This window comes from Condylura cristata, unplaced genomic scaffold (assembly GCF_000260355.1).
Source record: "Condylura cristata isolate star-nosed mole 26May11 unplaced genomic scaffold, ConCri1.0 scaffold00016, whole genome shotgun sequence".
Classification (NCBI taxonomy): Eukaryota; Metazoa; Chordata; class Mammalia; order Eulipotyphla; family Talpidae; genus Condylura; species Condylura cristata.
This window is the reverse complement of record NW_004567117.1, coordinates 19,943,756-19,971,019: the sequence shown is the minus strand read 5'-3', so window position 1 is coordinate 19,971,019 and position 27,264 is coordinate 19,943,756. Positions and strand designations below refer to the sequence as shown.

The 27,264-nt window shown below is 31.0% G+C and overlaps 1 protein-coding gene across 1 annotated transcript in view; it reads left to right on the top strand.

Annotated features, from left to right (window-relative positions):
• The window catches only part of CCDC178 (coiled-coil domain containing 178), a 232,663-nt gene that overhangs the window by 5,772 nt on the left and 199,627 nt on the right, over positions 1–27,264 (top strand). The window contains exons 4-11 of the mRNA XM_004683996.1: positions 997–1,019; positions 2,256–2,338; positions 5,182–5,382; positions 11,916–12,136; positions 14,021–14,163; positions 16,552–16,705; positions 25,762–25,857; positions 25,989–26,125. Of these exons, the coding sequence (XP_004684053.1) occupies positions 997–1,019; positions 2,256–2,338; positions 5,182–5,382; positions 11,916–12,136; positions 14,021–14,163; positions 16,552–16,705; positions 25,762–25,857; positions 25,989–26,125 (1,058 nt within the window). The remainder of the gene's footprint in view (positions 1–996; positions 1,020–2,255; positions 2,339–5,181; positions 5,383–11,915; positions 12,137–14,020; positions 14,164–16,551; positions 16,706–25,761; positions 25,858–25,988; positions 26,126–27,264) is intronic.

The following is a 27,264-nucleotide window of genomic DNA, read 5'->3' as shown; positions in this document are numbered from 1 at the left end:
TTTTTTTTTTTAATAGCTGCTCCAGTTAGCTTGCCCATCAAGCCAGAGTGATTTTCATTGTTAGGAGAATGAAAACTGTAGGGCCCATGATTAGTAGCAATGCATTGTGTCATAAGCTCATCCAATCACTTAACATGCAGTTCTGAACATTGAAAAGAAAATCTTCATAGTAGAGTTACTGAGAATGTTTTCTTAATATTTCTTCAAAGAATGAGAAAACATTGCAAAATGATGGAAAAATCCTATATAAATAAAATATTTTGTTTAATTTTTCTTCCATCCTTTCTCCTGGGCTGTTTAGACTACAGATAGGTTTATATTCCAAGTCTAAATCTCTTTATTTTTTATTTTTGTTTTGTATTGCTTTATTTGGTTTATTTTTTGTAATTTAGATTATTTAGGAACTAACAAAATAGTTGATTTCTGCCTGATTTTTTCTTCTTGGTTACTTTCTTTCTTTCTTTCTTTTTTTTTTTTTTAAATTAAGGTAACATTGGCTTATGTTATTGTTGGACTTTTGGAATTACAGGATTCCCAACTCTGATATTGCCACTATAGTTCATCTGCCATCAAATCATCTGTAGTCCATGTGCTACCTTCCTTTTTTTTTTTTTTAAGATTTATTTATTTATGCATCCAGAACTGTAGTACAGGTCAGAGGTGAGGGGGCTGGAGGTGTGTGTGAGAGGATTCACCAGAGACAGAGTGGGTAGCAGAACAGGTAGCTCTACTGAAATACACTGCTTAGGTAGCAGCAGGTGAGACCAGAGAGGTCTGCTGCACTATGTGGGTAGCTCCCTGGCCAGAGATGAACTCCTGCTGCAGTGGTTGCCAAAAGCTTCATAGTGCTGTGACTTAAACCCTTGCATTACCAGGGAGACCCAACAGTATGCTAAGTAATATGTTTACAATTTTATAGTGGTTTCAAGCTTAAGTTTACAATTGCTTTTAAGGTCTTTAAAATTTGGTTTTTATTGAGATCTCTTATTTTGACAGTTTGAAACTACTTTGGAAGAATGGTAAGAACCTTTCTTGTTCCCTTTGTTTCTTCATGTGCACATTTTCATGACTAACCTCCTGTAGATAATCTTCACTTCTAAAAGACCAGGAGAATGAAATCAGAACTTTTCATAGGAGGCTATCACTGAAAGTGGAAGAGTTGGGCTATTCATACTTCATTCCACCTCAAAAATAAGTATGAAAGTTGCCCCCAAAATGGTCAGGTTCAGCTTTTGCCAAAATAAGGAATCTAATTTTAAAAAATTACACCAAGAGAAAATTTAGTAAATAAAAGAGACTGCTGGATCATACTGGGAGAGGGCCGTGGCATTAAAATTACCCATTTGTCATCCCCCAGCCCACAGATTAGTGGTGGCAATGAAGAAAGCAGCCGGCACTCATGGTGTGGATTGCTAACACCAAAGGGGACAATGCAGACCTTATTCTCCAAGAATCATGGTTCCATGTTTTGATTTATCTATCTGCTGATTACTTACCAGAACAACAGTAGAGCTTGTCTTCACCAGAGTTAAAGCAATCATTAATAATGAAAAAATAATTTAGTAAAATAATAAAATAAAACTCCTGGCTATGTTGCTGATGCAGGCTTTTTAGCACTTCTGTCAGAAAAAAAATTTAGTACAATGAAAACTAGAGTAGGATTCAAGAATTCATCAGGGAAATACTGACAAATAAATATTTCATTAATCAACATATAGAACTTTTAACTGAAAGAACAATATATATGTGTGTGTATACATATGTTTATGTATATATATATGTATGTATATATATATAAAACATAATTTGGAAATTTTAATATCCAATTTGAAAAAGTTGTAAAGCTTATTCAAGTCTAAAATGGTATTTTTGCTTGTAAATTAAATTGGTTCTCTAAAATGTGATAAACTAAAATTAGAGAGATCACTCACCCCAGTTTTTCTCAATAAGATCTCCCTTTTTCTGATAGCAACACTCTTAGAAAGACCAATTTCATTCACCAAAATTGCTGCTTTAATATTTCCTCAACATTATTTGTCATTTGTCATACATTTGACATTTTTACTAATTTACTATGAAGTAATGAGCCCATACTCTATTGATTTTTTCTGTGTTAACCTTCTATATATTAGAATTAGCATGCACAATGTTTCACCACAGACATTTAAAATTCAATGTAAGAGTATCACCTAAAATTTCATTACGTTTAAGTGCAACCTTTGATATTAATTAGTTGTTTCTTTCTTATTGTATAGGAGCAGAATTTCTTCCACAAAAGACATGAAAGAAGGTTGGAGTCTTACACCACCAGTGGAAGAGGGGAAACCAGAAGAAAGAGGTAAACCTATATCTTATACTTCGATAAGTATAATTATATTTAAAAGCTCATTTACTTTTATTAATCCACTTCTAATTTTCACAATAATCACATTTCTAATTTTTTTTTAATCATATACTATCTTTGTCCTGAGTATGCAGTGATTCCTGTCTACCTCAAGAAGTTAACTGACTCAATGCTTTCAATAAAATTTTAGATGGTAATCATGTTGTATATCGCACGGTTGAATACAGAATCTGCTAGCTGCAGCTAGCTGTTGAGCATGTGACGCTTGATAGTGAGAGTGAGGAATTTAATTTTTAACTTTAACTTTAAATCTGCATTTAAAAGCGGTATTATGTTTCATTGCTACCAAATTGGACATTGCATTTCTTTCTCTCCCTCTTCTCCCCCCCTTTGACTCCCCTCATTCCCATATAAATGAATGTGTATATATGTATGTTATATATCATCATACACACACCTCACATATATATATATTATACATATGAATACAAGATTAATCTTTGTGTATGTATGTACATATGTGTGAAATAATTTATATGCTAGTATAAAATTAAAATTATATCAGCAGTTTTGAATGTATTTTTGGATTTAAGCACATCCCCTTTCCCTTATTACAAACAGTGCTTTACACATCCTCCCATAGTGAAGGATAACTAATAAAGTCACGAATGTAAAAGGAAGGTTTTTTTAATTTCAATAATGTCTTTTTTTTTTTTTAAAGATTTATTTATTTGTGAATACAGAACTGGGGTACAGGCCAGATGCTCAGGGGCGGCGAGAGACTTCACCATAGACAGAGTGGGGAGCAGAACAGGCAGATCGACAAAGCACACTGCTGAGGGGAGCAGCGGGTGGGCCAGGAGAGGTCTGCCACGCCATGTAGTCACCTCCGGGGCAGGCGGGGATCGAACTCATGCGGAAGTGGCCTTAGCTTCTCAGTGCTGTGCTTTAACCTGCTGCACCACCAGGGAGGGCCTCAATAATGTCTTTTATAGTTAGGTGGTACTCTACTGTTTTCCTTTTCACTAACTATGCCTGCAAAGAATGAAAACCTCACTCATTACTTCTTCATTTTTCACATGTCAAATGGTGGGAGAAAAGATTGAGATATTAATGGCCACAAAATATATCTGGTCAAAATAACAGCTAAATTAACTACAATTATGTTTATTATAAACTTGTATATTTGACACTAAAACATAAGACTATATCAGAAAGAGAAAGGTTTATTGTACTTGTTTCTGCTAAAAATATTGTAGATAGTTTCTCATTTATTGAATATGAAACAATTAAACTTATTGAGATGTTATTCATGAAAAAATATTGACAAAGATGTTAATATAATTAGAGATATGTTAATTTATTATACCCAGTTTTTATTTTCAAATGTGATTATAGAAACATTATATAAAACATCTTGTACAGACATAAAAGATAGCTTTCTTAATTTATAACATATATTTCTTAATATATATTAATATTAACATATATGCATACATATATTCAGTCAGAAATGATTTAATTTTAAGTCACATAAACTTCATCACATATTTCAGACTGAACTTTTGTTATAGAAATTGGATCATAATTTGTTCAGAGAACAAGTGTTCAATTTTCATGTTATTTAAAAAATAGAAAAAATTATGATATAAATTGTCCAGGACTTGTTTGAATTTGAAAAAATAAGACAATAGATCATTTACAATGAAACCAAGTAAAGGCCCTATCCACACAAAGATAATTTTTATGGATTGCAATAGAGAAACATGTTTCTCAAGTATTTTTCTTTTAGTCACCATGCTAAAATTCTTTGACAAGTCCACAAAATTAGTGGTGGAAGCAGTCACTGCTGATCTAGCCGTTATCACAATTGTGTTACACTATCTTCTATTAGAAAATTAGTGATTTGATGGTCAAAAAACTAAAAGAAAGAAACTGAACAAAACAAAGGTTTAGTGTGTTTGTCTTTTTTTTTTCTTGAACCAATTTTATTATTTTTTTTCCCTACAGCTATAGTTTGTTGGGAACTCCTTTTTTTTTTTTTTTTTTGATATTTTGTGTTTATTTATGTCTTCTTGTCATGTCACATTCTGGCAAACATCACTATTTACTAGTATAAATTTAACCAGAGTAATACGCACATCTGCCTTACTGATCCAAGAAGAGTGCAGCATATCGGTTGGAACATAACTGACTTTCTAGCCTTATCGTCCATAAATAGATGAATGAATACCTGTGTAAATCATTTTGTTAGCATTAAACTATGCCATTACAGGTCTGTGAATCTGGAGTCACAGATAATTCTCAATTAAAGGAGTTAGTTTGTTTTATAACTGAATGAGTAGAATTTAGAAATGACAATGAATTTCCGGCAAGGCTGGCCAGGAATGTTATCTGTTAAGATAAAAATTTAATGTCTTTTTTATCTAGAAGCTATGTATATTTTCAATATTTACCGGATAAAATGATTATGATTTGATTTTCTCATAGTCTACAAGAAAATATTAACCTAATTTAAAAACAAAGCTGTATAATACTGCTTGTGAAAAGAATATGTATTTTTTTCCTTCAGATTAGATGATATGCATAAAGATATTGGTTGAAATATAGCTATTGTAATTATCTTATACAATGTTCATTTAAAGTCTCTTTGCTGGGTATAAATAGTTGGTGTTGTGATTAGAGTATACTAAAACTACCTTTTAAAGGCTAATTCATTTTTCGAAAACAAATATAAATGTTTAAAAATGAATAGTGGTACCACTAATACCCACCTTCTTATTATCTGTTTTATAGACTGATTCACTGACAACTGTAAATATATATTCTTATTTTAGGTGAAAAGTGTCCAGAATTAAAGCAGGAAATGGAAACATTGCTGTCAGAGGCTATTCATCTCATTAAAAGTCTAGAAACTGACCGTGCAGAAGCAGAAGAAGCTTTAAGACAACAAAAATCAAGAAAGGAACTGATTAACCTGAAAATCGATTCATGGTCAATCTGGAGACTTCAAGAAATCCCACTAGCTGTGCAGAGAGGTAATAATAAGCAAGTCTCATATTGTTACTTACTTTGTTAGTGAGATGTGGATAATCAGTTGAAGCTTTGGGAAAAAAAAAATCATGTATCTTCAGAATTACACAGAGTAGTAGCTTGCATTCAAGTCAGTGTGCTTTGAAAGATGCCTTTAATGATCATGCCACGTCCACAGACTTAAACTGGGACTACATTGTGCAAACCTGGACAAACTGTCATTTGGCATTAGCAATTCCTTGGGATTTATGGTACCCAAAGCAATGTAAACATTTGGCCAGTAATTCCTCTAATGACTCCAGTATTTTTTTTTAGAAATCTAAAGTTACTGCCAGTTGGTGTCATTTGCCAAATGTTTAAATTTAGAAAAATGAGAATTCTAAGTGATATTTTTTAGGAATTATATGCATCTGCTTATGGGAATTTTGGAGTAAATTTGCTTGGGTTACTTCTTATAGGCAGTGAAATTTAAGATGTTTCCAAAATGTAAGCAGTTATTAAGTGTTTAAAAGTGTTTAAGAATGCTTTTGTCTACACTAGAGAGTGAGGAACCTGCGGTAAAGTACTAAACAACCCAAAGGTGTGTGAACTTTTAATTCTTATAAATCTGTGCTTACCTGATTCTGCCTGGAAATTTTATACACTATTAGGGTATACGTTTTAATTCAAGATTCACATGCTTTATAAAGGGGTTAACTTAGGATTCCCATATATCTTGTCTGTTAAACCAAGATACCTTGGAGTGAAAATGGATGTGCTCTAGAACAATAACATTCAAATTATGTGTCCAAATGAATCCACACATAGATCTATATTGTCTTCAACAAATGCAAACTAATATGGTTGTACACATTCCAAAGAGTTGCAAGAAAAATCCTTTAAAATAAAAAAATCAAATAACTTTTCAAAATATAAAAAGATTAGAACTTTTATTTATATTTCAAATTTGTATTATCTTGTAATTCTGTTTCTGAATAGTATTTATCTTATGCATATACTACTAATACAATGACATAAGTATGCAATGTGTAAATACAGACACGCACACATAAATATTAGTGATTTAGAGGTACCTAAGGTTACAGTAAAGTAGGAATAGACATCATGAGAAATTCTTAGATTTATGAACAGATTCATATTCACATCCACAGGGTATCATCTGCAGTTTAGTAAGGTATTTGGGAAGCACTTCCTTGTCAGTAGTAGTGCTAGAAATGTCAATGTCTAGGACAGCTTTAATTTAACATTTTGCTAATCAATTGATATATACTCTCATATACTCTTTATAAGAGATCTTAGTTATTATAGTTTAGGGCCTATATGTAGTTCTGCTTAAGAAAGTATAGAATAAAATTCAATTGAGATACATAAATGCTCATTCTGATGAATGCATTTTTAGATGGAATACATCCTTACCATTGGCGATTAATTTATTGTTTTGATTGTCTTTTATTTCATGCTATTAAAGATTTGCTTAAGAAACTGACATTTATATTCATCTGCCTTGTTTTAAGTAGTCGATGTACACAATGAAGTTTAATTTCATCGTTATGCATTTCTTCAGTGTTTTCTGCTTATAACTTATTAATGAGCTCTTAGGAATATGTTTATTTTATGATATGTGTTATATATAATCTAAATTTTGTGAAGTTTTTTATAAATTATATAATTACATAGTTCGTAGTTACTAGTGTCTCAATAGTTAGCCTATGTGACAGGAAAAAGTTCTTCTCTCCATGGTTTTGACATTAAATATAATGTATGCAATTTAGACATATTTTAGAAAGTTAAAGAAATTCACCTTTTTCTAGATATTTTGAGGCTTATTTTTCCAGATCTACCTATCAACAAAGCACCCCACCCCTGAATTTTATCTTTCATTTTGTGGATCATGAAATGATTTATAAAAGATTACATCAAATATATCTTTGTCATAAGTCTTCCTGCTAAGTTCAGGCAATAATAATCAGTGGCAAGAGGACCATGGAAGACAGTAGTGAAGTGTGTGGCTGAAATATTTTCACTGTGGCTACCTTCCTCTGCTTGATCACTGTATCCCTCTCATCAAAATGACAGTATGTGGTGCCTGACTGGCAGTCAATAATCTTAATAAACCTAAACCCCTTCACTCTTTCCTATTAAAGAGATAAAAGGAAATACGTTTTTCTGTCATGAATTGAGTGGTCTATGAACTTACAAATTATAAAATTGGATATGCATAGCAGTGATTTTCTATAAAAGAGTACCTTTTTTATTTACCTTTTTTATTCCTTCCTAATACAAATAAGCTAATGACTCAGACTTCCTGGCTGCTTCCAGTGTACTTGTTTCTGTACATTTCCTGTTTCCTCTCTAACCTGAATTTATGGCTCTATGTGTACTTCCCTGTGATCATCTAATGGGAGAAAAATAAAATGTATGATTTTAATGGTTTATTGACATAATATTGGAAAGTTCTATATTACAATCTCTTGAAGACAAGTCGCCTTGAAGAAGACATGCTGTAAAGCTCACAAGGAAATGGCAAAAGGTTTGACATTGTGTTCAGAAAATCTGTTAGAATATGTTGGGGATTGACCTTTCAAAAAGGATATGATACAATATGATACAAAGGTAATTATGTCTCATAAGTACTAGTAGAGTACCTCTACTATGGAGGAAGACCTTACTAATGAATTCAGCATTCAATCTTCTGTTTCTTTTTGTCAATAACAAACATCAATTGTTAGGTGAATAAACTGCTTATTACTACACCAGTCATTTGTAAAATATTTCTTTGGAACTCAATGACTGAAAACACTCCACATTTTTATTTTTTTCAATCCTAGTTCTGTAGGTTGGCTAGGGAGGATCATCTACACACAACATACTCTATGGGCTTTGCTCAAGACAGTTGGGTTCAGGTTTGCTTCATGTGTTTCTCATTGTCTTTGGCTGGTAGCTCCTAGGGACATAGTTTTCAGATGACAAATGACAAGAGTACAAGAGTGAATAGAAACATAGGATATCCCTCAAACTGTTAGCTTGAAACTGGCATGTATTCACTTGTACTCATATCCTCTGGCCAAAATAAGTAATATGTCTAAACAAAGAATTTATGTGACAAGAAAATATCTCTATCCCAAGGGAGGATAGTGAACAACAGATCTATCATTTGTACCTCGCTTCTTATGACTCTTCATGATCTTTGTTATTTTTACTATAATGTCTACATTTTATGGTGATCTCATCTATAGAAGTCAGTAGGCTTTTCTTGTTTTTTTGTTTTTGTTTTTGTTTTTTTTTGCCTCTGTTAGTATCCTAGGGATTTCATTGGCTCTATCCTATTATATTAACTTAGCTTGAATTTTGATCTCTAAATTTTCAAGCTTCAACTTTGAAGTTTTGTTTGTTTTGTTTTTTTTCACTTTCTCAAAATAATTTTCTACCCATTGCATGACTATTGAGTTTTCTATCCATGGCTATCTGTTTATGTATAAAGCAGTCCATATTTAGTTTGTAAGAGCTAGTTCATTTTTTTTTTTTACTGGTTTTAGATCTTTTCTTTTTTCTCTTTGTTTTTTAAATTAAGTTTGATAATTTGTGTCCTCTGAGGAATTTGTCCATTTCATTTTCATCGTCCAATTTATGGCCATATTTTGTTTATAGTATTCTCTTACAATTATTTAATTTTATAGTAGCCTTAGTGATGGCATCTCTCATTTTCTATTTTATTAACTTGTACACTAACTCTTTTTTTTTAGTCAATTTTATCTTTTTCAAAAATCACTTTTGGCCCTCCCTTGTGACACAGTGGGTTAAAGCACAGCACTGAGAAGCTAAAGCAACTTCCGCATGAGTTCGATTCCCGCCTACCCCGGAGGTGACCACATGGCGAGGCAGAACTCTCCTGACCCGCCCGCTGCTCCCCTCAGCAGTGTACTTCGTCATCTGCCTGCTCTGCTCCCTGCTCTATCTCTGGTGAATCCTCTCACCCTTCACATCTCTGGCCTATACCCCAGTTCTATATGAATAAATTAAAAAAAAATCACTTTTTTGCTCTTGATTTTTTTGTTTTCTAATTTTGATATAACTGATTTTTTCTCTTGCTTGATTTAAGATTAACCTGTTTCTCTTTTTATTAGGTGAATGCTTGATTATTTCCTTAATACCTTCCTTTCTGGTATAAGTATTTAAAAGTCATGAATGTCTAATTTGCATTAGTTATATTTCATAAATGTTTATATACTGTGAGTTCACTTTTATTTCATTCAAACATACATTCTAAAATCACATGTGACTTCTTTTTTGGATCTATTTTTAATAAGTTAATTTGCAAATATTTAACTATTTTCACATACATACTCTTTTGATTTTATTTCTAATTTATTGTGTAAATGGACAAAACCAACGCATGTCAGAAAACGAGGTTTTTATTTTTTTAATTATTTATTTTTTGCATAGAACTGGAGGTTAGGCCAGAGGTGCAGGTAGTGTGTGTGTGTATGTGTGTGTGTGTGAGAAGGAGAGAGACAGAGACAGAGTAGTGTTTATATACTTATTCTACTGAAATACACAGCTAAGGGAGCAGCTAGCAAGACAGAGGCTGCTGTGCCATATATGGGTCAGCTCTCTGTCTAGGGTTGGAACTCAGGCTACAGCTGTGGGCCTTCATGGAGATAGCTCTGAGACTTCATTACCAGGCCACCAGGGAGGCCCCTGGAGCCATGATATTCTTGAGTCTCCTTTGTAGTATATCTACTGGGTACAATAAACTGGGGACAAAGCCTAAGATTCATCCAAATCACACGTGTAATTAGAAGTAAAGGCATGATGCTGACAACCCAGTGTTCTTTATTTCAGCATGAGAATGACATATGACTAGACCTGACATCAGAGAGAACAGCAAGGAGATTTACTTGTTTCACTTAGTCAGTGAAAGAAAACAAATAAAATACTTTATAATTCTTAATGTACTGATCCTAATGAACTGTGACTGAAATTCTTGATCTCTATGTGTCTAACAAATAAGTGGAGAATATTTTAATATGAAATATCCTAGAACTCAGTAACATTCAGATACAATGAGTGTGAATAAGTGTGAACAAGTAGTAACAGAAGATGACTCAGTTTCCAGATATTGGATTATACATGAGATTACAAGTATGCAGGAAAATGGTAAGATAATGAGAAAAGTATAGTTCAGAAGATAGAAAAACATGTTGGATCACTAAAAAGAGAATAATGAAAAAACAAAAAAAACAATGGCAAGTTTAATCAAGAATTTAGTAAACAATATACGTAAAATAAATATGAATAAAACAGTGCATAAAATGTGGAAATGATTAACAATAATGAAGATATTTAGAGCAGCTTTTTTTTTGATATTGAAACTTTTATGAACTAGATAAATTCACAGAAGAATGTATTGATGAATAAATATAAATATTGATAGCTGTGAAGAAAATTTAACTATAATAAAAATTGTCCTGTGAAAAATAACAACACTTATGCTAAAGAAGTGGGCTTTACCTTCAAACTCGTACAAAAATCTAAGTACAGATATAAAAAGAAGTTACTAATATGCTAAGCTAACAAATTAGGAACAAAATTAGATGAACACAATATAAATATAGAAATCTAGAGCCCGAGACCAAAGCTATAAATGCAAAATAGCTTGAGTGAAGGCATCAGGAAATCCCAGACAGTAAGTTACTTAAAAAGATTTAAAAAACACAAGATAGCTTCCAGTTCTATTCTAAGACTGCAAGGTTAGTTTAACATTAGAACTTTAATTAATAATAATGAGAAATTTTTACCTGCTTCTCTAAAACTGTCCCAGTCTGTTGGTTGAGATTTATTTATATTTATAAATTAGTTGATAATTTCTGTATTATAATTCAAGCTAATTTTATACAAAACAAATGACTTATGCATTTATTTGAACTTAATTTTTTGGTGTTTGATAGCGTTTCATCTTTTTCTTATATAGACTTGCACAATTTCATTAGATTACTATTACATTTATGCATTTCAATTTTTTTGTGATGTTCTGCCAGTTCAAGGATTATTCTGTTTTCACTATAAAGATAAACTATTTTCCATATTAATTTTACATTAGGTAATATCCTTTGTATATGTTTTTAGTTGTTCTTTGGTGTTATGATACATAATTATCAGAAAATAATAATAATTTGTCTTCTCCATTCTGATGTTTGTACTCCTGCCTTATTTTTTTTTCTTTTAGGTAGTTTTGAGAATTGTAATTTTTCTCACTTTGGAGTTACCTACACTGGCTATATTGATTATAATAAACTGGCTTTGTACCAAACAATTATTAACTTGCGAAGCATATATTAATCCTTTCAATGATGAGTGAAATAAGAAATATATTCTACCAAGCAGGACTCTAAGAACTTCTTTAGATTTACTAAGGTTCTTAGATGTGTAGTTTCTGAAACTGAGGCATCTCATATTTATCTATTGTCAAGTGAAGATCTTTTCTGGAGCTTTTGATGTAAAATCTAATTTTCTCTTGCTCTTATCATTGTGTGCATAGAACATGAAGCCTATCTGAGAGATATCATAGAACTACAGTGGCATTTTGAACATAAAGCTCATCAACTAAAACTTTTAAAAGGAAAAAAGACAGAATTTGAAGAAACTAATTTTAAGCTTCAAGAGGACATAGAATACATGAAAGAACACACACCACTGTTGATCTCAAAGCGGAACCGTGAGCTTGAAACTCTAAGAGAATGTTATAAGAAAAAATTTGAGGTAAATGAATAAAAAAATGATTATATATATATATATTTTAAATGATTATATATTTTACAGCTTTGTTCGTTTGTTTTGCAATAACATTTCGGTAATAAATTAACATATCTTCAAAGTTTTAAAGCTTAAATTGAAGGTTTTATTTTCATTGAAAATTCACCTGCATTTTATTTACCATTTACAAGAGGTCAACTTTATTTATTTTTTGTTATTTTTCTAAAATTTTATTGGTTTACAAATAATTTATATATCTAGTTAACTATGGTAGTAAATGTCACACCTATCCCCATTAGAGCTTCAGGGCCAACAACTCCCATGTTGGACATCCCCTAGTAACCAGGCTATTTTTTCAGTCTAAGAATATTTTTTGTTGTGTTCTGCCAGTTTGTTGTCTTTGGCTATTTATATGCATCCATTTATATTCTGTCATGTACTAACTGTGTTTACCTGCTGACTTATTTCACCTCAAATTTCATCCATTTCATCCAAAAAGTCATTGTTTCATCTTTTTAAATAGCTGAATACTTGATAAGTATGTATTTCACAGTTTCTCTCTCCAGTTGCCTGTTCATGGCAGTCAGGTTGGTTCCATGACTTGGCTGTTGCAAATAAGCTAAATGGCCATATTATCTAAACCAGTTTATAAAGTCTCTCTGCCAAAATGCATATCTGTACACTCCTACACCTAAAGGGACAATCTTGCAGCTAGTGAGGACATTGTGCTTTTCTAAAAATTAATGAAAATTATTGCTTTCCCATGGCACATCTGTATCATGTTGTTTTACCACTTTACTCCCTGGAGCAGAACCTGCTCATTCCCCACTGCCTGTTCATACTCCCCTCCCTCCAGCTTTTTTTTTTTTTTTTTAATGTTCTTATTAGTTTTATTCTTAAAAAGTAGAAACAACTCAAATGTCCTTTAGGGGTGAACAGTTAAGTAATTGTGGTATAGTCATCCAATGCAATACTACTCAGCAATAAATAGAAACTAATTTTACTTATGAACTATAATTTGTTACATGTCAGAACATGGATAATTTTTAAAAATAATATAATAGTTTATTTTTACACCATTTTGTGCATTTTTCCATCTCAGTTGTAATCCTCATGGGCTTCCCATCACCAAGTCACGGGTGTGCCATCACCATAGTCCAGTGCACTTCCCTTCCCCCATTGTTTTTGATCCTGTTCCCCACTCCACCCCTGTCAAATGTCTCTGGTACATAGTTGTTCATTATTATTATTATTTTCTCACCTGGTCCGTTATACTCTTGCTATGAGAGAAACCATCCGGTATTTTTCCTTTTCCTTCTGGCTTATTTCACTAAGCATTTTAACAATACACTAGACCTGTAGTTCCATCCTTTACCATTACAACCACTGTTTCTCCTTCATAGAGAATTAGGAGAGGGATAATATTTATAATACTTGACAGTTAAAGGAAACAATTAACAATGGAATTTTGGGGACCTGCAAATAAAGATAATAATGGTCACTCCTGAGTTAGAGCATTACAGATGCTTTTCTTTTTTAAATTCATGCTTACTGACTGTTTCACAATAAAGTTTATTCAATAAATAAAAATATTAAAAGGTGAGTTTTCTGTTGGCAAAAGGTAATGATTTCACTCTATTAATGTGAACTGGGATATTAAAATTTTTCACTAATTTTTTATATATCCTTAGTGTGGATGTCTTTCAGGTTAAAGAAAGGGAGGCTGAAGACATGTTAAATACTAAGTATAGGGGGGAAAAAGAAGTTGTAAAAAACAATTTCTTTAAATCAAAACTAAATTTAAGTCCTTTCATTGATTTTTTCTCTTAACATGATTCTTCTAGTTAGTAATTATGCACATATATTATCAAAAATATTTTTCATTTTTAGGTAATGGAGCTATACAGACAAGTTCATGGAGAACTTGAAGCAGCCATGGAACACTGTAAAATTGTTAAGGTGAATGCTCAACGAGTTAGAGAAGAAATGGAAAGGGATATTTATTATGATGAAATAAAAATACAAGCCTACAAGTAAGACTTTTTCGTAATTGTTACTTATACTATTTAGAAATAACTGGTTAGTTTAAAATATAATATATATATTCTTGTAAAAATTTAAAGAGAAGAATCTAAATTACCCATGTGTATTTAAGTGTATATGTAAACCCAAATTATTTATCTTTTACATACATAGATACCTATTTATAAATTCCTAAAGCATGATTTTTTTGTCATTATAAAGCTGGTACATACTGTCAAGTTGTCTATGGAATAATAAATATTTATGATCTATGCAAAATGACTTCCAAAAATACATACTGCATAGGATATTACTAAAAACAAATCTTATAACCCTGTATTATAAACATAGCTTCTATCTACTTCTTATCTTGCATTATTTTATTTCTAATAAAATGTGTTTTCAATTATATATTGACTAATTGTATTTTGCATCCTAGTGTTTTTAATTATTTCTCTGATGTACTTATATTTTATGATAATTCTAATTCTTCCTTTTGGTTTCAAATTATTTATGACTTGTATGGCATATTTTTTATTTGCTCAGGATGCTCAATGATTCATTATAGGAACAAACTTATTCAACAGTATGGAAATAGAATCAAGTAAATATGATTAAAATGAACAATACAAAATTTTTGAGCAAACCTATAATTTCCTACAATAATATCCTTTTCTTAACATGCTTATATTTCCTTATTCAATATTTTATTTAAATATTATACCTTTAAATAATTTACCTTTTTAATTCACCTGATTTATTATAACTTCTTTGTCTTTCAGCTACATGTATTTTATAATTTTATTAGGATTTCTTCTTTGACATATCTGTTAAATATATTTTAAAAATTTTTATTATGAATTTCTAATTTCCAGTTATCTTTTCGTTTTTGCTTTCTAAATGAATTGCATTTTGATTAGAAAATATTATGTAATTTCTACCCATTTAAAACTGTTGAGTCTTACTATTTGCTTCAGTGATTTGGACTTGTGGGGGCATTTTAGTGATTATTTGTGTAAGTGAAAATATTTCTTGTGCACTTTGCTTATTGAGTGTATTGTACTTTACTGTTTCAGGTCAAGTTTACTAAACATGGAAGTTTTTCTTTGTATGTTCTTGCTATTTCATTCGTGGTCTGTGGACCAAATCAGCATTACCTGGATTTTTATTCAAAATGCAGAATACTAGGGTCCATTCAGTCTTACTGAATATGCACTTAACAAAAAAATAAATAAAAATCCCAAGGTGATGTTTGAGAAGTACTGGTCCCTATCATTTCTCATTTTACAGCTTTTTTTTGATCAATTATTGAGGAAAATGTGGTAAAACTACTATGATGGCATCTCTATCTGCATTTTTTAATTTCCATGAGTTTTTGCTTCATTTCTTTATCCATTATGAACACATTAAAGCCTAAATTCTGTCCAACACCTTACATTTTGCCCCCTTTACTTGATTCATCTGCACCTTCCCCCATACTTCTTCCACTCTAGGAATCAGCGTTTTCTTTTCAGAATCTAAGGGCTTGCTTTGGTTTGCTTTGTTTTATTAGCTTTGATATAATAGTGAAATGATAAAGTATTTGTTTATCTCCACCTGAGTTACTTCTCTTATCATTATCCCACTAAGGTGTATTTTTGTTGCAAATATTATTTATTGTTTTTTATAGACCAGTAATATTTCATTGTGTTTTTTTTATCCATTTATCAGTTGATGGACACATAGATTGTTCCCATTTCTTGACTATTGTGAATAATGCTAGAGTGAATGTAGAGCTACCTACATCTTTTTTGAATGAGTGTTGCCATATCCTTCAGTTAAACACCCAGAAGTGGAATTGCTTGATTATATGGTATTTTCTATACTTAATTATTTTTTAGAAGTCACCATATCATTACTCCATAGTGACTGCACCAATTTACATCCTTAGCAATAGCATAGGAAGTATTCCCTTTATTTTCATATTTGTGGTAAGGTTGTATCTTTCAGTTTCATTTGTGTTTAGTGCATGTGAATCTGGGTCAGTTCAATAACCACAACATGCATTTGTTAGTCACTGACATTTTTTTTCTTGTGAATTCTTGTTTATCATCTCTGCTCATTTATCTATTGAGTAATTTTTCTATTTCATTTTGGTTTGTAGGATTTTATTGCATATAAATGACTTAGTTTTGATGTTCCTGGGTTTCAAATAAGTCTACCAATCTGATTTTTTTCTTTCTTTTTCTTCTTCTTCTTTTTTTAATGTTGTGGTACTTTTCAGGAGTTGCTTTAGATGGCCAAAATTTTAGTAATAGATAAATTCCATTGATTCACATTGTTAACTCAGAAACTAATTGAAATATCTTAAATATTTTCCTTTCAATGTGGAAAAAAAACCAACTTTCTTTTTCTCTTAGGAAAGAGTTTGATAAAATTAACAATGTATATATTTACTTATGTCAATCATTATCGGACCTTAATATTAGTGCTGAGGAGCAAGAAGACACAGTGGCTGAAGTTTTGAAGGAGACGGTGACATCAACAAATGAATTATATGCTTTAACAAAAACGGTGAGATTTCATATTTAAAATTTAATAAGTACTGATTTTAGTTTTGAACCGTAACCTAAAATTTATTCTCTGTTAACAATTAAATATTGTTAGCCAATATTCTGTCTATATTAGTTTCCTATCACTGCATAACAAATTACCACAAGGTTAACAGCTCAATTAGCACCTGATTGTTATCTCAAAATTTCTTTGGTTCCTGGCTCAGCTGATTCCTCTGTGGCAGGGCTTCTAGGAACAAAATTAGGGTATTAGGCAATCCTGCATTTCTTTCTGGAGACTGCAGGATAAATGTGCTTTCAGATTCATTCATTCCATTTGGGCAAGATTAACCCCTGTGGTTTTAGAACTGAATTCCTGGTGTGCTTGGTGGCCATTAGTCTTGGGAGCACCCTCAGGTTATGGAAATTGCCTGTATCTCCTGGCTGGCAGCTTCCATCAGCCTGAAACTAGGAATAATGGATTGAGTCCTCTCATACTTGGGATCACTATGACCTTCCCTTCTGACTCATTTTTCCTACTTTGCTCTTCATCATATCTCATATACTATAGTAAAAGTAAATACTAGTAAAAGATAAAATGATAAAAAATTATAATAGCATAGTAAAAGGCAACAAGATAGACATTCATGTACCAATTGGTATACCTATCTAGAGTTAAACTACATGTTTTCTTTTGTCATTTTCTTTTATTGGGCCCTTTAATTGTTTCATTCCTTTTTTTTTTTTTAAAGATTTATTTTTTTGTGCATACAGAACTGGGGTACAGGCCAAAGGCTCAGGGGGCAGCGAGAGGCTTCACCAGAGACAGAGTGGGGAGCAGAACAGGCAGATCGACGAAGTACACTGCTGAGGGGAGCAGGGGGGGGGGCGAGGGGAGTCAGGAGAGGTCTGCCATGCCATGTGGTCACCTCCAGGCAGGCAGGTGTCTAACTCAAGCGGAAGTGGCTTTAGCTTCTTAGTGCTGTGCTTTAACCCGTTGCGCCACCAGGGAGGGCCTGTTTCATGCTTTTTAAAATTAATTCCTAATTATTAGATGAGTATATATCTTTTGGGGGAATCATTTGTAATTCCTTTTGCATGAAAAATTAGCTCATGTTTTTTCCCCATTGCGATTTTGCATGAAAAATTAGCTCATGATTTTCCCCCATTGCGATATTTTTTTATAGTTTTGTAAGTATATCTGTATATTATGTTCTAAATATGTTAAATTAGATATAAAAATACTTATACCCAATTTTCTTTCATTTCTCTATAATAAATTTTGATGCAGAGACTTCCAAGGTTACTCTACTAGAGGAAACACCTTAGAACATAGTTTTTAATCATATCTCTACCTGCAAAGCTAAGGAATTGAATGAAGCAAATAGTCACAAGAATTCAGCAGCAAGTCTTTTAAGGGAAGGAGATGTATTGTGAATTTTATTTTCTTGCATAACCTGCACAGTGCTTTTCCCATATTAGGCACTCAATAAATGTTTTTTGAATGAGTAATTTGATAAAGGAAGGATGGTGGGAGAGAGGGAAAATGAAGCAAAAAAACCTGCACCCTGTGAAATGGAAAAGTACTTGGTGAGGTGGAGTGTGGAGTGTAAACTGTCAGTTACTAATTGATGATTTAATAGAACACATGTAGTTTTACTATGTGTCATTTCTTTCCAGGATTAACTGTAAGCATTCGGGAATCATAGCACAATCATAAAAGTTTTTAAAATATTATATAGTGTTGTCTAATAGTTATGACCTCAATTTCCTAATCAAGCTGTCGTTTTTCATTTTGAAAAATATCACTATCACTGTTTAATCTCTTTTGATCATCTCTAAAATGGCACGTCTGGTTCTCCTGTTATTTTTGATGGGCTCCTGTGAATGTATGTATAAGGTTAGTAATACTTTTCAATTATAGAAATCACATGGGGACTATAACACTTTCCAGGGAAGAGGGAACATGATGTTTAGATATGTTAATTTTTTCTGCATTTTGCTCATTAGAAAAACCGTTAAGCTAGATCGTCAGAGGGTATGTTAAGCACCCAATTAAAAGCAATGATGTGAATCATTTCCATGCTTTATATTTTTTGGTGTGCAATTGAAACTTCTATTTCAAGTGAAAAATAAAAGATCTGTGCTGCCTAATTGCAGATACAACCTAAGTGATTTTTAAAAATTTTAAGGCATATCATGATTCCAATTTAGTTTTTATCTAATTAGCATGCACTTTTCTCTAATTTGTGTCATTGTGTCTATGAAAACACATTTTACCTTTTTCATTTTGATGAAGAATGACATGTAAACCAGAAAACAGTTTGAAAATGGTTAAATAGTTTTAAAATATTGTCAAGATGAGTTTTTTAAATGTAAAAAAATATTTTCTAATCTTTCTTTATCCAAGTTGAATTTTAGGTAAATTCTCATAGTTTTAGGGATTTTTGTAGTCAAATTTCAAGCAATCCTTGCTTTTTTGATATAAAATCCACCTATATTTTATGTTCTTATTCTTTTGATAATAGGACATGTTTCTTAAGGATTTAGAAATCCTTTGTGATATTCACATTTTATTGAATAACATCAGGCAGCCAAATTTTTTATGTGTTATTCAGTTTGTAGAAAAAAATGACAAAAATTAATTCCTTTATTATATATTGTATCATTTATATACAAATATATATACATTAGAAATTCAGTACTTTTTATTAGCCTATTAGGCCACACACTATGTGCAGTACATATCCAAATAACATATAAAACATCAAATTACATTTTGATCCAAATTTTTAAAAATAAATTGAAGTTTATTTTATTGATTTATTTATTCTTATTGTGGTGATATTGGTTTGAAATACTGCATATGATTTAGGGCTATAGGGTCACACTCCTCAGATGTATATCATTCAGCTACACCCATCACTGAAGCACTATTATCCCTTTACTATAGACCATTGGCTCACCTCCCTTCTTAGCCTCACCCCCTCTGCCTCAGTAGCCTTAATTCTGCAGTCATAGTTCTAATATTAGTTTTGACTTAGTTTTTTTTTTTCAATTTCTTTGTTTTGTTTTTCTGTATTTCCCAAATGAGTGAATCATCTTGTGTTTTTCCTTCAAAATATTTCACTTACCATAATCCCCTACATTTTATCTATATTGTTTTGAATAGCAAGCTTTCATCTATAGATAGCTCGGCAATATTCCACCATTCATATGTACCACATCTTCTTTTTTTATTCCAGTATTTTTCTTTTTCTTTCTGGCTTACTTCACTAAGCATGATCCCTTCCACCTCCATCCATGTTGCTGCAAAAGGTGTGAGTTTATCTTTTTTGATTGCTGAGTAATATTGCATTGTGTATATGTACCACATCTTTTTAATCCAGTCATCTACTTTTGGGCATTTGGTGCCACTTCTTCTTAATCCACTCATCTGTCTTCATGATTTGGACACAGGACTGCACCTGTGTGTCTTCAACATAGCGTTTTTGCATTCATTGATAGTGGAACTGCTGTATTAGTTTAGAAAAACTCCACTTATTTACTTTTGTTTGTTCTTTCTTTGCCATGGTATTGAAACACTAAAGATAGCTCTGAAGTAAAAAAATTATTTTACATATATTTTCTTTTTTGTATCTTAGGGTTTCCGGTCTTTTATCCAAATCTTGAATCCATTTTTAGTCAATATTTGTGAATGATGTGAGAGGATGGTCTAGTTTCATTTTCTGCATGTGGATGTCCAGAATTTGTTGAAGATACTTTTACTTCTCCATCCTACACTCTTGACTCCTTCATTGTAGATTAACTGTCCAATAAATGTGGGTTTATTTCTGGGCTTTCAATTTTGTTGTATCGGTCTGTGTATCTACCTTATGCCAATTTTTTTTTTTTTTGATAACTATAACCTTATAGTTTGAATTCTGGGAGCATGATCATGTTTTTTTGTTTTGTTTTATTTTTTTTTTTTTGGTCAAGGTTGCTTTAGGCTGATTGGGTCTTTTGTGTATCCATATATATTTCAGCAATTTTGCTTTATTCCTTTGAAGAATCCTTTGAAATTTTGATATGGATTGCATTGAACCATATATTTCTTTTGGTAAAATGAACACTTCAGTTATGTAAATTCTTCCATTTAAGAGCATGGTATAACTTTGAATTCCCCGTGTCTTCTATTTCTTTGGCAATGTCTTCTGGTTTTTGTTTAATAGGTCTTTCAGCTGGATTTATTCTTGATTCATATGCTCAGTTTTAAATTAAGCATCGATTTTTCAATATATATTCCATTAATTATTGATAAAACTATCAACTTAACAAATAGGAAATAGATCTAAAGAGACTGATTTTTTTTTATGATTCCATTCAGTGGTAGAGCTAAACAACAATGCATTTTTAAATATTATTTCAATATATGAAATTTATATTCATTATGTGGGGAAAATGTGATTTATAAAAGTACATATTACTAATTTTTCTCATAAGGTACCAATTTATTATTATGTGTATATTGTATTTGTGGCATAAATATTATTTTATTTTAAAAATGTACTTAAACTTATCTAAATGTTGATTTAAAAATTGATGTTCATTATTATGTTAATGATTTTAAAAATATGCTAGGTTATAAAAAGTATCAGGAATAGATGTTGAGTATAGAAAATTCTTTGTATGCAATTTGTAAAGATAAGTTCTCATTTGACCTATTAAAATAAAAAAAAAATATTCAACCATTTTTAATTCTTGGGATAAATTCTGCTTGCTTTTGGGATAAAAGGCTTATGAGATTTTTTTCCATATTCATAAGTTACTCTATGTTGTAGTGTTCTAAATTTCTCTCTTTTTTGAGAGATTTTCTTATAAGGATTATACTAGCTTTATAAAATGAACTGTGAAATTCTTCCATTCTTGTTACTTAGGTAATTAATATAAATTTAAATCTCTTTCACTTTTAGGCCTAATAGGACAGCTTGGTGAAAATATAACTGGTGTTTTAAATTTTTTTACATGTTTGAATTTAATGCTTTTTTTTTTATGTGCACTTGCATTTATCACATTTGATCATGATTGATCTTATCAGACTACTTATCTCTTCTTGAGATTAATTCATAATTTTAATGATCATAGAGTAAGATTTTCAAATTATAATCATAATCAAATATAGGTTGCTGTGGTAACTTTGCATATCTCTTCTAATTATATATGGATTTTTCACCTTTTAAGTTAAATTTTCAAAATCTAAAAAATAGAAGTTATATTGGATTTAATCATTCTACAGTTTTCAAACTTCTAAAATATAATCATATGATCTTCTAATTCTATTTCTTTCATTTTACTCTGTTTCTTTTTAATTGTATATCTCTTTTTAGAATACTTCAAGGTTTTAGTTTTTTAATCTTTCTCTAAGAGGTATAGTTGCATTTCTTATTATCTTTTGCAGCAAAACTTGAAAGAATTTTCTTTATTAACTATTTTTGTTTCTCTCCTTGTTTTTCATTTCAAATTAGTTTTTATTGAGACTTTCACCAGCACAATGCTCTGTAACTGCTACCATAGATTCTGCTTGCTTCTTATACTCCACATAACACCTAACATGGTTTATTATACAAACTGTATCTAAAATTATTTAAAGGGACTTTTTGAATGGTACTCATATTTAATGTTCATGCCTCAAAGTTTAGAAATACTCATGTGAGAAGAAAATAATGATTTATAATCTCAATACTCAGATAAAGTCATTGCTAATATTTTGTTGTGCATAAGCACATAGACTTTATATTTTGATATAAATATAATATGTATACAGTAATCAATTGTGTTTCTTATTATACAGTATACTTCATATTATATTCTATAATTATTTTAATGGCTAATAATTTCTTAGACCCTTATTATTTATGATGGTCTCAAATTTTAAGCATTAAAAACAAAATACGATGATTATCTGTAAAACTTTTAATATCATAGTCATTTTACCAAAGTAATATTATGTTGAAAAATACTAAAATTTGAAATGTAGTAATGTACTAGAACTCAAGTAAAAAATTATGTGCCTTATCTTTCAGCTTGCCTGCATTTTCACATTGCCCAAAATTTTAAAATTTAACTTTGCTTTTTCAATACTGTTAGTAAGATTTTTATTTTTATTTATTTATTTATACAAGAACTGGGGTGTGGACCATGTGGTTTGCTCCATGGCCAGGGATCAAACTCAAGCAGCAGAGACTAGCAATAGTTTGAGGCTTTAATTTCTCTGCCACCCAGGAGGCTCCTTCAATACTTTTAATAACAATGTTATTAATTGAATTTCTTAAGTTTCATATTATTAATCCTATATATTATTTAGGATTTATTAATCCTAGATTTATTGTATGTGGGAAATTGTATGGCAACTATTTCACAATTCAAGATCTAAGTCTCTTCTTACTCTTTACCAGCAATACTGCTTTGAATATGATGCGTTTAGATTGTTTCTTTGAATATAAAATAATCTCACCTTAAACATAAAATCAATGTTGTTAGTTTGTACTTTTATTTATAATTAATTTGTATTTATATTTTTATTTTGGAGTTACATTTTTTACTCATCCATATGTACACATGTTCCATATACCCTCCATCAAACCACCCAGCCACACCTCCCACCCCTTCTCACATCTCCCTGTTCCATCTGGTAACCATTAAATTCCTTCACTAAGTCCAAAATGTATTTCGACTGTATTTGCCTGTGTGTTTTTTTAGTTATTTATATTCCACCGATGAGTAAAACCATCCAAAAATGTTTTCACTTTTGGACTTATTTCACTTTGTTTTAAGTCTATAGTTTTTTTTTTTTCACTATCACTTGTGATTTATTATTTTTTAATTTATATCTTCAGCAAACATTATTTGTATTGTAAAAAGGATAAATTTTTGAAATTTTACAAATTGGTATTAGTGAAACGAAAAGTAAGAAAAGTTACTCACATTCTTTGGCAGCACAAACACTAAAATTAGAATGAGTCCTTGCGCCAGGATAACACAAATTTGTAAAGTTTGTTAAATTGGCTAAAATGATAAATTATATGGTAAAGGATAGAAGTGGATTTTAGCAGTGAACTTAATGTGCTGTATGCATGCAGACATAATAATACATATTACATATAATATCATATATAAATACAGAGAAATGATGAATTATGGCCTTCAACCAAAACATGTTATAAATGTAATGTTCCCTCAGTAATGTTAGAAAGAATTCATGAATAAAATATTATTTTAACCCGCTGCGCCACCAGGGAGGGCCCAGATTTGTACTTTTTTGGTAATTTTTTTTCTTAACAATTTTATTAATTCTGTTATTATTAAACTACAGGTTTTCATAATTATATTTTCAGACACTTAATTGTTAATGAATAGAAATAGAACCAATTGGTATATGTGGATCTCTAACCTGGCAATTTGCTAAATTTGTTCAATTTAGTATTTTATTTTATTTTGTAGATTTCCTAGCTTTTTTTAATATACGAGATCTTTTTGCATGCAAATATTTGTGATTTTAGCTCTTTCTTCCCAATCTTAAAAAAAGTTTTCTTTTTATTATCTTTTTTTTTTTGGCTAGAACTTTATATACAATGTTTAAAAAAAAAAAAGGAGTCATGAGAATAAACTGTGTGGTTTTACTCTGGGTAGAACTGACTGAATATCTTATTAAAATTTTAGGTGACAGGCTCTCCCTGGTGGCGCAGTGGGTTAAAGTATTGCATTATGAAGCTCTCCAAAGTCACTGTAGCACAAATTCGATCCCAGGCCTGGGGGCTGACCCACATAGATGGCAGACCTCTTCTGACCCGCCCGCTGCTATCCTCAGCAGTGTACTTTGTCAATCTGCCTGTTCTGCTCCTCAGTCTGTCTCTGGTGAAATCCTCTCATCCATCATATCCGTGGCCTGTACCCCAGTGCTATAAGCATAAGCAAATAAATCTTTAAAATAATTTTTTTAGGTTATCTATACTTCTATATGGTTCTTGATTATTCTTTTGTGTTAGCATTATATAGTCCCTCCCTTTTATGCTGAACTCATTCCAAATGATTTTATGTTATGGCAAGTTTTTAATTATTGTCACTGTATTATTAATATCATTTTTTAAGTTTTAAAAAATTTATTTATGCATACAAGAACTCAGGTATAGGTCAGAGATGCCAGGGGTGAGAGGATTCACTAAGAGTGGGGAGCAGAACAGGTAGCTCCATCGAAATATACTGCTGAGGAGAGCAGCAGGTGAGACTGGAGAGGTCTGCTGTACCATGTGGGTGACGGTCTGACAATGCTGATAACAATCTGACAATTCTGAAACTGTGTGCTTTTGTACCACCAGGGAGGCCCTAGATTACTATTCTTAAAGATAAAAGCTATTAATTTCCTTATGTGTATATCCAACATCATTTATTGTAGTATTGAATAGGAACTTTTGCTGTCCTAGGTATTCAATAATACCATCTAACATTGACATTATACATTCATATTTATTATCATAATGTAACATTTTGTTTCATTATTTTTTTATAACTAATCCTTTATAAAATATGATTACTAACAATACTGAAAAACAAATATATTCTTGAGTTCAGTGGACATGTGGTCAGCATTTAGTGACTAATATATATTTTCTGTTGGTTCTCTATAATTGGATAATTTTTGCATGTGCTAGCTTTAAATTATGGAAATAAAGTAGAAATTTATAAATAACATTTTTTGTTCAAAGTTAGGCATGTTCATAATTTTATCCTTAATTTGTTGTTACACTGATTTATGTTTTAAAATTTTCTAATACTTATCAATTCTTACAACATAACTGAAATGTACTATTTCATCATGACCAATTTCTCATTTGAACACTATTAGACTTGATTTGCTATAGTTAGTCAGAATATTGCATCAGTTTCCTTAAGTTTAAATTAAAATGCACCATGCTATTATTTTATACTATTTTAATCAATATTTAACAATTTATCAGTTGCATAAATGGCACCTCTATTACATAATCTATAAAAAGATGTCACTCCATAATTCATTTATTTGTTGTATATATTTTTTCTTAGCTAAATGATTTAAAAAGAGTCTATGAACAACTAGCTTGGAAGAAAAAAACATTTGAAAATGAATATCTGCAAAAACTTAATGATTTTTATACCATGGTAAGTAGACCCTTCCTTAAATTCCACTAGAGCTACATTTTCTTTTCCTAACTCTCAACTCTTACATCTAATTTTATTATTATATAATATTATGAGATGCTAAATCATGTATGAATTCTTTTTTCATAAAGCAAAAGACATGGAGTATTGAACTTTCTAATATTGCAAAAGATTTTTCAGATATTTTAGCAGCATATAATCAATTAATGGATGAAAATAGAAAAATTGAGCTTGATATTGAAAATGTGACAGATTATATCACTAACAGGTAATTCTAAAATTATAAATTTTTATTCTTACATAGCATAACTAATAATATGTCAAATATAATTAATATCTTCATTTTGTTTTCTGTTCTCCAATCTCCTTCTTGTTAAATAAACGCTATTATTGTTGGACCCTGAGTCTGAGTGGTTTCTTGCAATTCATTGAACAGGTGAGAAGCTACAGACAGTGATCTGTTTCCAGCCTTGGGCACTGTCCCCTGCACTGCTGCAGTATGAGTTTTGTACTATTTTAAAAAGAGTTCTATTCTTACTCCCTGCTTTCTCTTTTTTTCTTTTAACATTTACCCAAGTCACCTTCCCCTTAATCCTAGATTTTTTTTGCCTTTAGCCTAAAAATAATAGCAAAAGAGCTTTCAGCAAAACACTGATGCCCATAAGTGTAGTGAGCACAATTATGAAAATTTCCCAAATTCAGACTGCTATATATTCCAAAATTCCACTAGACTACCATACTATTATAAGATGCCATTTTCAACAGTTATACTCCTTGAGTAAGTTACATGGTAACTCAGCACATGATATAATTTTCATATATACTTTGTTTTTAAAATGGTAACATTAAAAGGCAGATGTCGTGTTAGGTAACATTAAAAGGCAGATGTCGTATTATTACAGACTCGTTTAATATTCTGTTCACAGAAATAAGGAAGATATTTTTGTGCTGGGGATGATGATACGATTCTTTATAGTATTTTGTATAATTTGATAAACTTGTTTCTCAAATAAAACATCATCCTTCATAAATAGACTGTACATTTGGGACATTTCACTTTAGCAGATGTTTTCATTTGATCACTTACTCGCATGATAGTTCAGTAATCTCACTCAAGGAAAGGAAATATGATTATAGTTTTGTAATACAGGTTGAAACAAGAATGTGTTACTTCTAACTTTTTCTTTGTCAAGATTACTTTAGCTACTTAGGGATTTTGTGGTTTCACATCAATGCTAAGACTTATTTTCTCTATCTTGAAAAAAGCCATTGGAATTTTTATAAGGGAGTACACTGAATTGTTTAGGGCATCATGGAATTTTGTCATTATTAATTCTGCCAATCCATGAACACATGATTCTATTTGTCTGTAATTCTTAATTTCTTTCATCAATGTCTTAGTATTGT